Consider the following 12397-nt stretch of genomic DNA (forward strand, 5'->3'; position numbering starts at 1 on the left):
CATCTCATCAATTATAATAAATTCAACAACTGCCCTTTTACATTTCTCTTGACTGAAAATAGTAGAGACTAACTGACCTTCATTCTCACCCAGTTGTGCAGGATTTAATGTCAGAGTTTGTTGTCCTTTTGGCTTTGGCTTGTTAGGATTCTGCTTGCATCTGTTGAAGTGCTTCCACATTCCACTTGTACCATTCTTTCCAGTATGAGCCTTTATCACCTTCTTGCAGTAATTGCATCCAGCATCTTGAACATTCAACCTCTTGAAATGATTCCAAATGTCAGAAGTTATCTTACCACCCATAGATGTAGAAGTAGCTTCTACATCTACTGTTGCTGTCTCTGGATGTGCTGCTTCATTTGTTGGTTGGATTGAGGATCCAACAATTGCATCTGTGGCAGTGGTAGGTGTAGCAATTGTAGGTGTAGGGGTATCTGTTCCATGAGCTTGACTTGATTCATCCATGCCAGCTTATCACTGAGAAAACAAATTTAAGTGCTGAAAAATTAAATAAGAACTGAAATGAAACTGAAATGAAATAAGAAATGAAATAAGAAATGAAATAAGAACTGAAATGAAACTGAAAAAATAAGAACTGTTATAAAAAAATATGTACTGTTATAAAAAACATATTAGCTACTTGGACATATGGCTAAGCATTGAGCTCTGTTATAAAAAATAAGAACTGGACATTGTTCTAAACAAAAAACATTATTTATTTAAATTATTTTCAACTTTTAACCATTATAGATGAATGATAAAAAGTAGATAACGGGCTAGGATTTACCAAACACAATAGGATTTGAACCCTCAGTTCACTACCCAACCAAACAGCAGGATTTGAAAGTATAGCCAAGGCAGGAGCAGGAGAAAAGCATGACTCAGATTTCATGGAAGGCAAATATTTATCACAAGTCAAATTATAAGTATGACTTAAGGCAGGAACTCCATATTGCTAGTGTAAACTGAGCAGCCGATGCCACAACCAATGATAACCTCCATATTGCTTAAGATGGCTTATATAATGATCATGAAAAAAGTGTACATTAGCAGCTTGCCTACTGAATTTATGGCAAGCAAGTTTAGCTAGAGCAGAGCAACGCCTCTCCAAAATACCCATTAAAATCTAGTATTAAACAACAAACTACTCTATCAGTCACCTGGAGCATCATGTAAACATATGATAAATTCAAGTAAAATGAAATTTCTATACTTACAAAAGCACCACCCAATTTATCAAGCCTCCAATGCTTAGGGGCGTTAAGCCTCTTCAAATTTTTCTTCGATCCCTTCGCCTAAAATCAAATGAACCAATCAAAAAGTTCAAAAGGTTAGAAGATACACCCTATTCAAAACTTTCAAAAACCAGATACAGGTAAATTAATCATGACAGTTCCTCATAAAGAATAAAGCATAAATAAATTCTCTTAGCATAAATAATACTTGATTATCTCCAATTTTCCATTATCAAATTCAGAAACAACAAAATTAATTAAAAAAGTTAATCAAATCATTGCAATAAACTACCAAAGATCAACATAACTATTTCAGAAACTCCATCTTCATGTCTTCCAATTCTAACTAGCATCAGTTCTCAGCTAAACCCTAATTCCTCCTTGAATTCAAATCACAGATAACTCAATTAAAATACACGAACCCTAATTTCTAAATTACGGAAGAACATGATGAACCCTATTTCTCAATCTCACAATTAAGCACAAATTAAATCTCCATATAACCGATTCAACTTCAATACAACAAACCCATATAAGATTCGTCAGTTTTTATTCAGTTTTACTCAAAATAAATTCAAACTACGGGAACCCAAAAATTAACTTTCTCTGATTCTTCACCAAAACAACTTCAGAACTTCAGTTCAACCCTAACTCTTTTGTTCTTCATCAAACAACAAAATTAATCAAATCATTGAAATCACTGACTTTTTCTTCTGGATCGAGAGGTGTTGTTCTTGTTCGATGTTCCGTGTTCACTGATTAATGGAGTTCACTTTCAGACTTCAGAGAATCAGAGACTCAAGAACTATATCAGTCTCTCAGAGGGAAGACCGGAAGAGTCGAAGACGAAGAAGGAAAAGAAAAATGAAAATGAGAAACCCTATCGTTAAGGTAGTATATACACACACCCCCCCCCCTTAATCTAACGGCTGTATTTGTTCAGTACCCCTAAATCTAATGGCTACGAATGGTCGGTTCTTTCGGTCCGGACGGTACGGGACTTATACAGGACCGTGTACCTGTACCTCATCAGCCTCGGTTCCTATTTTATGGACCGGTACCTGTACCCCGTTCCTCGGTTCGGGACAAATATCGGCTCGGTTCCGCCAGTTCCGGGACGGTTCCTCGGTCCAGGTCGGTTCCTGTGCACCCTTACACAAAATTATTAGGCTTAAACCCGGGATGGAAAAATGTTGGGGTTGCTAAGCCCCTGCTAAACTGAATTCCTAGTTCCGCCCTCTGAGTAGTAGATTTTGGTTTTGTAAGTCATTAAATAGACTAGCTAATTGTATTGCTCACTCTCTAGCCAAGAAAGCTAGAGAAAATAGCAATAACTTTGATTTCTATGACGACACTATGGACGTTGTAAGCAAAAAATTAGTTGATATCCTTGACTAATAAATAAACCTACGTTAGAAAAAAAAAAATTGATCCAAGACTCCGATTGATAATAATTATGGAAATTGAACCAAGAGTACAAATTTTATTAGAACATAAATTAAGAAGCAGAAGGAAATAAAACTACTCAAAAGGAAACAAACAATTCCATAGGGAGCTTTTTGTCTCGCAATAACAAAGAGAAGTCGTGCTTAAAACTAATAACGTTAGAACATAATAACGCAACTAAAAAACATCAAACCAAATACAATGCCCTTGCTGAATAACTTCATTTTTGATCCATTGTTTGTACTAGTTGTAGTGGTCTTTGAAGTACCAGAACCAGAATCCGTTCCGGAACCAGAAGTTGTAGAAGAAGAACCAGTTGGAGTAGAATCTGAAGCTGGGGTAGTAGTGGTCGATGGTGAAGTTGTCGTGCTTGTTGAATCTTCTTTTGCATTTGGATCTTTGAAGATCTTTGCATCAGGAGAGTCTGGTGCTAGTTTTAGCAAAGCTGAAACAAAAGATTACACAGTTATTAAGCCTAATAATATTTCTTTGCAACAGATGTCTCATGCAAATTCCTTCAGAAAAAAAAAAAGAATATGCCGGAGGTAATAAGAGATGAGATAATTACTTGGGCATTCAGATGGTTTGGCGTCGATATTGCAGGCGGACGGCATTTTCAGGGCTAATGTTGTGTTAATAGGCAGTCCCATGGAAGGGTCGGTACTTTCCTTGATGAGTACACATAAGCACTTAGGTTTAGCATCCTTAACCTTCTGAGTATCCTCGCAACATTGTTTTGTAGGTACCTTTGCTGTTCCACTAACGTAAGGAATGCATGCAGCTAAAGTTGTTAGTTGATCAGCACAATCTTTCTCATCATCTTCCATGCTTCCCATTGTGTGCATAGCCATGATAGCCACCATTACAACACACACCAACATATACAACCTCATTGTTGTCTTCATCTCTCTGCAGCTAGACCCTCTCTTGTTGTGGGCCGGACACGGGTGGGATTCTCAAATCCGCACGTTTTAGCGGTTTGGGTGCGGTTGAATATTGAAAACCGCGGATTACCCGCACCGTAGGTTAGTAAAGTAAAACCTTATAACATAAGACAGGCCCAGACCCCAATTCAATAGCATTGGCTTCCACTAGGCTTAAATGGGCTTCCACTAGGCTTCCAATTTAATTCAATAGTAAAGTAAAACCTTAAATGAGCTTCCACTAGGCTTTACGCAACGGTAGTAACGACTACCAACTAAAAACACGATGCCAAAGACAAGCCCATATCTTTTTTTTTATCCCTAATCCGCGGTTAATCCGCAACCGGACCGCACAATCCGCGGATCCGCGGATGTAAAATCCGCGGATGATTGGGCCGGTCACGATTTGATTTTTCAAATCCGCAGCTTTGACGGTTTGGTTGCGGATGACCCCTAACCCGCAACCGTCCTTCCGTTGCACACCCCTAGATTTTTGAGATTTTGATCCTATCTTAAGCTAGGGGAAGCCTTGATGTGGATCTGCCCCTGCTACTGCTGCCTCCGTTTCAAAAACTTTGTCCTCTATTCCATTTTCGTCAGTTTAAACTCTATCTTCTATTCCATTTTATCAGTTTCAAAATTGTGTCCAGCTTCCGTGTATGGTCGTATTTTTCGATAAACTCTCTAATATGTTCTTAAATTTTTAAAATTCATAAATTCATTTTTTAACGGGATCTAATTATATTAGAGAAATTTATATAATTAAGGAAACAAATATATCCTTCATTTTTGTTTCTGAAGCATGTATATATTATATGAAAGGAGCTAAATTTTTATTAAACGTGGGAATGTGTGGAATCACTTAAGAGGATGTGGTTTAGAAAAGGTGGATTTGCTTGGTCCTACATTGTGGTTGAGTAGTTTCATGCTTGCTACTGTCTGCTGCATAGTTTACATGAACTCCTAACAATAGTTTCATCTAAACATAGAAAGTGTTTTCTTGATTCTCAAGCTATCTTAGCTTGAATTCTAGGAAACCCTAGTCTTGAAAGTATATAGATAGAGAGGCTCACGTGTCCTAGTTGTATGCTAGATTTGTCCTCTATTAACATTGGTTTCCTACGAGAAACATAATTAGGATAACAACTTAAAGACTTCACTTAGGAATTCGTGAAGCCGTGTCCGAATATCTTTACCTTGATAGCTCGTGTATCCTAATCCTTTTCTTTCTGTTTGTCGAGGTTTTCATCAATCTTCTCTTAATTCCGTTGGATTGTAACCTAAAACAACAAAGGTCTAACCTATTTTAGTAACACCTCATTGTATATCTCCCAAATCCGGCAATGGTCAGAGATAAAGTTGAGTATAAAGGATCTTCCATTTGTTCAATACAAACTCCTTTGATCAAAGGTAAAACCAAGATAAAGATTATAAAATAATCTATCTTAGTGAACAAACTCTATCCAAACAACTATACGAGGAGAATCAACTAGTCAGTTTGTTCAATCTTGTAACAAGTTTAACGTCTATCGAAATAAACTTCTTGTTTGGATCCCAGATCATCAACTATGCAAAAAGAATCAAAAAGATCAGAATACCAAAAAGAAAAAGTCTTCAAGCCTTTAATATTCAATCTTCAAAGTAACCGCTGGACAAACAACTTGTTTCCTACTAATGATCAATACACACACAACAAAGTCTTTTAATGTTAATTGATCAAAAATTATATTTATAGATCTTGAGTCACGAGATCTTTGTTAGTCAATCTTCAAACAAGCTTGAGTGGCCTTATATCAGAAGAGAAGAACCATGAAATAATAAAGTTTGGTATATCTAGGATAATTATACCATTAGTCAATCAAATTAAGAATCAGAAACTTAAATAAAAATACGATTTAGTTTCCCGCCAATGGTACTACTAAAAACATATTGATTCCATAAAAGACTTTAAATGAAGGAAACAGAAGTGTTAGAGCACAGCTTGGTTGAACTCACAAAGCGTTGGTATGTCAAATTTGGTTGTCATATTTTAGTGAATCAAAACTCATGTTAAGAGTCGCTTGATTATGTACTAGAGTCAATTTCGTATAGGTTCGCTTGAAAGTATTAGGATATGAGACATTACAAGTATTGCGAAGACTTGAAGATGTGAAGAAGCAAGGAGCTACAACGACAACAATAATCCTTCCACATGAGGTTAGTGATATTTGACTTGAACTGTTTCATTCCCTAACGTATATTTCAAGGCGTGCATATTGAAAACAAAATTGCGAAGCATGTTTGAACTCTAGATAGACATAGTATTAAGGAATACAATACGAGGTTTATTGCTTAACCATTAAACTTTGTAGATAAGACATCGCCATAATCATTTTAATGCTATTGTGATTATGTATGGGTATGAGGTGAGGATTTCATCCTAGGGAACAATGTTTACATGTGTTCTAAAGAAGTAAATTCATGAACTTGGTTTGTGAATCGAAAAGGAAATCACAAGGTGTTATTGGTTTTGTTATTCATTGTATATCTTATGAACAACTAATATGTGTGATTAGTAGAACCGTTCATGACTTGTTATGTTCTTGGTAAAACTCTTCACAAAGGCCCGACTTATGTATTGGTATGACTTTTATTAGTGAAACCGATCTTAAGTAATCATCTGAGATGGTATGATCGGGTTTGTGATTTTATGTCTGACCAAAACTGGGAAAAGGGGAACCGATCCTAGTAAGAGGTACAGTACATCACAAAGGGGAACCGATCCTTGTATGAGGTGAGGCAGGTTTATAGCAGAAAGGGGAACCGATCCTATGGACATGTGCAACACGTTTTTAGGCAAAGGGGAACGATCCTATGGACATGTGCAACACATTCAAGTTAGATACCATATATATATGGGATACAGTCCTAGTACCTAGTCAACCGAATTTCGGAAAGCTAGTGTGACTATGCACGGTACTCACATAGAGGTAGAACCGAAACTTGTTTTGGTAGAACCGTTAAACCCATGATTTGTGATTGAATGTTATTTGATCAATCGCATAGTTCTTGAAAGTTAGATGAACCAATTCTAAACTTTTTTGGAAGTGTGACAAATCGGTTTCAAGGTTGTAAGTATGAAAGAGAACTTACAAAGTTAGGATGTCGACATACTTTGAACACGTGCTGTGAATGTTTATTATTTAATTGTTCAAAGTTATTCCTTAATAGCTAAGGGAAAAGAATCCCAGGATCGAAGCACAAATAAGTTAAGAATCTTTTAACTAAGGTTATTAATTTCATTTTTAGGAAAATAAGAATTAGTAATGTGCATTTACTAATTAAAATTTTCTAAGAGATTTCGATCATTATTTTTGGACAGAGGATTTCCAGGAATTATGGAAACCGAATTTGTGTTTAATGAATATCTTGAGAATATTTTCGGTTTTGGAAATTCCTTGGAGTCCAAACTTCCTAGTCTATAAATACTTGAAGTTTTCATTTCTAGCTAACTAATCCTTCGTAACAACAAACTACCTCTTGTTGTGCTGCTACTGGTGAAGCCGCCTATTCGGAGAGGAGAGTAACCTATAATTAAGCCAAATCTCTTACGACCGCTCAGTTTAAAGTCTTCTTTGGGATTGAGAAGCTCTATTAGTACCGTTGGTGGGAAACTAGATAATTGCGGTTTATCTTTTGTTTTCATTGATTTGATTGACTAACGGTGGTTGGACTTTGATTGCACCTAGTTTGTTTATGCTTGAGGATATTCTCCTATGATATAAGATTCACTCAAAATAGTTCAGAGTTTCGACAGGGATCTTTAGACCGTTTGTAGTTCTAAAGACGATCTTGTGATAATCCATTATTAACAGACTCCGTTCTGTGCGTGATTGATCACAAGAGATTCAAGTGATTGTGTGCGGGTATTTATTAAAGATCTAAGAAGATTTGAAGACGAATAAGATATTGAAGATTTCTGATCTGTGGGTTCATAATCTTTGGTGTGCACAATACTTGTTTCGGTAAAAAGAGGATCCAATTAATAATCGGTTTTATCTTTGTGATAGAATTGGATTGATTAATTGAGTAGATCGGCATCAACACAATTCTTTGGATTAAGAGTGTTGATCGCAAAATCTTAACGATTACTTTGGTAATTGAACATAAGATATATCTAAGGACCTGACGAAGGAGTTTATGTTAATATAAACAGAAGAGCCTTTGTCCGACTCATATCACTTGGTTGAAGAGAGTTGATACCAAACATATTTGTTGTTCCTTTACTGTTTGGAATACGAACCAAAGGAATTGTTCCAAATACGTGACTTATTTATAAGTTGGAGGCGTGAGAATACAGATGAAACTAGGTGAACTATAGGTTTAGTTGCTTGGTCTCAACTATACGAAGTTAGGTGTAATTTTGTGTAGCGGCTTAATCCTGAGAGTATTCAATTCTGGACAAGGTCCCGAGGTTTTTCTGCATTTGCGGTTTTCTTCGTTAACAAAATCTTGTTGTGTCATTTACTTTTATTTTCCGCAATTATAATTGTCTTTATTATAATTTAAAGTATTACACAAACGTTAATTCCTATTTACTTGATAAGTGAATCCTATTGTGTTTGGTTAAGTCCGAACCTTTTTATCAAGTAAACATAATTCGTTGTTGTATTGTCTCGATATCGTATCCAGAGACGATCACACGAAGTGTGAACCGATTAGTTGCATTGTTTTGACTCGGTCCATAGACAATCACTTTCGGAGAGAGGACTTATAGGTAGGAAATTTTTTAGATTGAGGTATATTTGGGTACCCTCGTCTTTTCAAGAAGATATTTCTCTCCTCTATCAACGAGTTTGCTTATCACACAAATAATTAAGCAGTTTGTCAAGGGATCAGTTTGTAAGAATACAATCTCCGGTATTTATGTGTTATGACCAAGACTATTTTAAAATTAGAATACAATCTCCACTATTTATATAATCTACTACTATAATAACAAGAGATATGCAAACCTATGGGACATGGTAAGCACATACATCCGATATCTAAAAGATATATATATTTCATTTTCAGGATCGTACCTTGAGTATCAAGGGAAATACTTTAACATTAAGATATAAGAGTTTATTACATGATCAAATCACTATGTCGACATTATGTGAACATTTTTAATTCAAACTGTGTACATAACGATGCTTGCAGAAACCTGAAGATAACAAATATATCAAAAACTTAGAAACACGTTTGAATTATGTCAAGATTTGTCCTGACTTGGGATCGATCCTTACCACTAGGGATTGGTCCTGAAATAAGTCATCTTCGGGGATCTGTTCTAAACTTATGATTGTTCCTGAACCCACTTTGAACTACGAAACATTATTTCACAAGTCTATTTTCTTATATTATGTTTATAATAATCCCTCAGTCCAAATTAATTGAGCTAATTGGTTTTAAATTTTGTCCCTACAAATAAATGAGCTATATCACTAATCAAGGGAATATTTCTAAAACTAACCTTTTAAGTAATTATTGTTACTATAAGAAATATGTATAATATGATAATCATATTTATATTCGTTGCATAGGTGTTTTAATATGGTTTTCAATGGTTTTCAATGGTATATACTTTACGAAAAACCGTGGTATAGTTTAAGAGTCAAATCATTTCTAAGTTTTACTAGTTATTGTTCATAAGGGTATAATTATAAAAAAATACTTATACATACTCCCTTTTTTCCTTGCCTTGCTCACTAGTTTGCCCCTAGCATTGACTGTCTTTTGACAGAACAATCAATCACAGGCACTATGAGCATCAATCTCTTCCCATTGCTCAATCAAAACACTGCACTAAGGCTCTAACCTAGCATTCCACTATCAGACAGTGCACTAAAGCTTCCTCTGAGCCTCAGCAGTGAACTCAGAACATAATTAACATTAAAATGGAACTAAACATGATCATGTGAAATAGCATAGCATTTAAACTACTAAACAGTGAATGAAAATTGCAAATGAAGAACCCTAAAAATTAACAGTGAAATCAAATTGACATTGAGAATTAAATTAACCCAATTAGGGGGTATCTCGGCTAACCAAGAACAGTTTTTGCATTCTCTACAGCTTCCCTTTTATAGCTTACAACAAAATCCCTAATTTCACAAAACCCTAAATTTGCAAACCCTAACTTTTGGGGAAAATCAAATTCGACATACCCATGTGTAAATTGGATTCGACCCATGCTTCTTGATGTCCCTCTGATGCTCTTCCTGCTCCAATTGATGTACTGCAACCCTAGCTCGAGTTGTTTCATTAACTCCACACCTAGGTCAGAGAGATGTGGGTTTGAAAAAGCAACTAGGCTAGAGGGTTTGGGAAAGTGATGGTGATTGAGGTGGTGTCGGGGTATGGAGATGGTTGTGAGGCAGAGGGTGGCAGTGGACATGGAAGAGAGGCAGGAGCAGAGCTCGACTGCAACTGTCGGGGGAAGAAGAAAGTTTTTGGGGAAAAAGGATTTGGGGAAGAAGAACTTGTTTGGGTGAAGTCGATGGTTTTGGATGCTAGGGTGTGAAGCGGGGATAGCGAATTTTGATGAACATCGAGTAAAGAGCGTTGGATGATCCCATATAGATTGAATCGAACGGCTACGATGGAGAGGTATGTAGCGACCGTTGGATTATGAGATACAACAAAATTGACGGCTTCAGATGGAGTTAGGTACTATGGTGTTTGACAGGAGCTTCGGATTTTGATGCACAATGATGAGGCGACCGTTGGATGACAAGATGGATCCAATCTGACGGCTCTCATGGAAATGGGTATGGATAATGGAAATGGATTTGGGTAAGATTTTTGGGTCTTGGGTATGCCAAGCCCATATCTTCTTTAAGAACAATTCTTCCTCTTCAAGCCCACTTCTAGTTGATCCGGCTCTTGCAAACATCATTCTTCGCTTCCTCCTAGCGGGAGTCTTTGCCGTTTCTTTGCTCTTTTTCGCTCCGTGAGTTAACCAGGCTTTATTTAGTACCTAAAAATGCAAAATTAACTAAGAAAAGTATTTATTCTTGAAAACAACGAAAACACAGAATATGGGATAAAATGTAGAATTAATGCACAAAAGATGAGTTAAATGCCAAGAAAAATATATAGAAATATGCACTTTTTAGCACTCATCAAATACCCCCAAACCTGAATTTTACTTGTCCTCAAGTAAAACAAAAATAAGGAAATCCTACCTATACCACTGTCGCTGGTCTCTCGAATGCATTTAGCGTATGCACTAAGCCTTTTAAACCACTAAGTGTCCCTAGTGGACGAGTTGAAGTCTCGTGAAGGTTTGCTTAGAACGTACCTACAAAGTTCTAGGTCAAAATATAAGCTCAGATTCCATCAAATGTGACATGTGCAAGTCAGTTAAGCTCACAGCAAAATGGAGATGTCAATCTAGCTATCAAGGCACAATCCTAGCACTGATAACAAAAAAAGGACATGTGATAAGAGTGTAAAGTGTATCTACACATGTGTAAAGAAAGATCGGATGTTATGACTACTAATCACCAAGAGATAGTTTCTCAGGCTAAGAACCAAGGTCGAAATCTAGCTAGCTGTCCGGACTTTACGAGAATTGTGAATGAGTTGGAGGTATTTCAAAATTACTCGCGTTGTACATCAATGGCATACACCCTCCTTGCTTATTACAATGAAACAACAAAATGACTCTTTACATGACTCTTATTTACATTGACTACTCTCTTTTATTTTTGGAACAAGAGAGGATGGAATTGATAAATACTTGATTTTTTTGTATTTTTCTGATATTTTTTTCTGAATATATACATCGTTTTTTTTTTTGGAACAAGGAAACACTTTTGATACATAAGGAAAAAGAAACAAAAAATTACATGACACTTTGCAAGAGGTAGCCCTTTTTGATGCACCCAGTTAAATTCGATGGTTGTTTTTCTTAATGTAACCTCCACCTTCTATCCCAACCAACCAAAGAACAAGCTAGTCAAGTTTCGTTCAGTATTCTAAAGTGATTGGCAACTAAAAATTCCGATAGAACACCTCAAGGATGAGGCTATACATGTATTGGTAGATCGTGCGCGTGCAAGTTTCTTATCACTATGTGAATTGTGCTAGAATCAGGGTGCCTAAATATCTAGACTAAGACTCCTAATAAAAATACATATTTGCACAAGAGTCAACATTTCAAGGTAAATGAGCTCCATTTTTATGTTTTTTTTTCAATTTTTAATTTTTTATTTTGATTTTTTTCATTTTTTTCAAAAAGAAGGAGTTCTTGTTTTCAATTATAGCATGTGATCGAAGTATCTACTTTTCACCCCCAAACCTAAACTAAACATTGTCCTCAATGTTTCAAAATATGAACAAAATTATAATACAACATATGAAGAGGATCATGTTGAGTAGAGAAAAAGGAAAGAGAATACCCGATTTCGGCGAAAGCAATATTAGAACTCCGTTATTCAAGGCAAGAATCCAACATATGTCAGCCGAGATCATATTGGATTAGCAAAATATATACAAAAGGAACAAAAGGATTTTTAAAATTTTTATCTACTAGATTATATACAAAAATTCACCATACACTAACAATCTAAAGAGTTGAGGATCAACCCAAAAGACAAAGTGTAGAGGTTTCAACAGCTTCACACAATAATAATATGATAGGCATGCAAGTGAAGCTGTGAAACAAAATGAGCTACCCCCAAACCTGGATTTTTCAACAGATAAAATTTTGGATACAAAATCTCGCAGTTTTGGGGGTTCATCATGTACAAGGTCTAACTCAAA

General features: G+C 35.9%; 1 protein-coding gene across 1 annotated transcript; it reads right to left on the reverse strand.

Moving 5' to 3' along the window:
- Positions 1–1082: 1082 nt before the first annotated feature.
- On the reverse strand, positions 1083–3574 carry LOC113313098 (protein YLS3-like). Its single transcript, XM_026561819.1, has 4 exons — positions 3250–3574; positions 2882–3126; positions 1218–1295; positions 1083–1160 (listed from the first exon to the last, which is right to left on the reverse strand). The coding sequence occupies exons 1-4, from the start codon at positions 3572–3574 to the stop codon at positions 1083–1085; spliced, it is 726 nt and encodes a 241-aa protein (XP_026417604.1).
- Between the last annotated feature and the right edge of the window lie 8823 nt (positions 3575–12397).

Source organism: Papaver somniferum, chromosome 9 (assembly GCF_003573695.1).
Source record: "Papaver somniferum cultivar HN1 chromosome 9, ASM357369v1, whole genome shotgun sequence".
NCBI classification, from domain to species: Eukaryota; Viridiplantae; Streptophyta; class Magnoliopsida; order Ranunculales; family Papaveraceae; genus Papaver; species Papaver somniferum.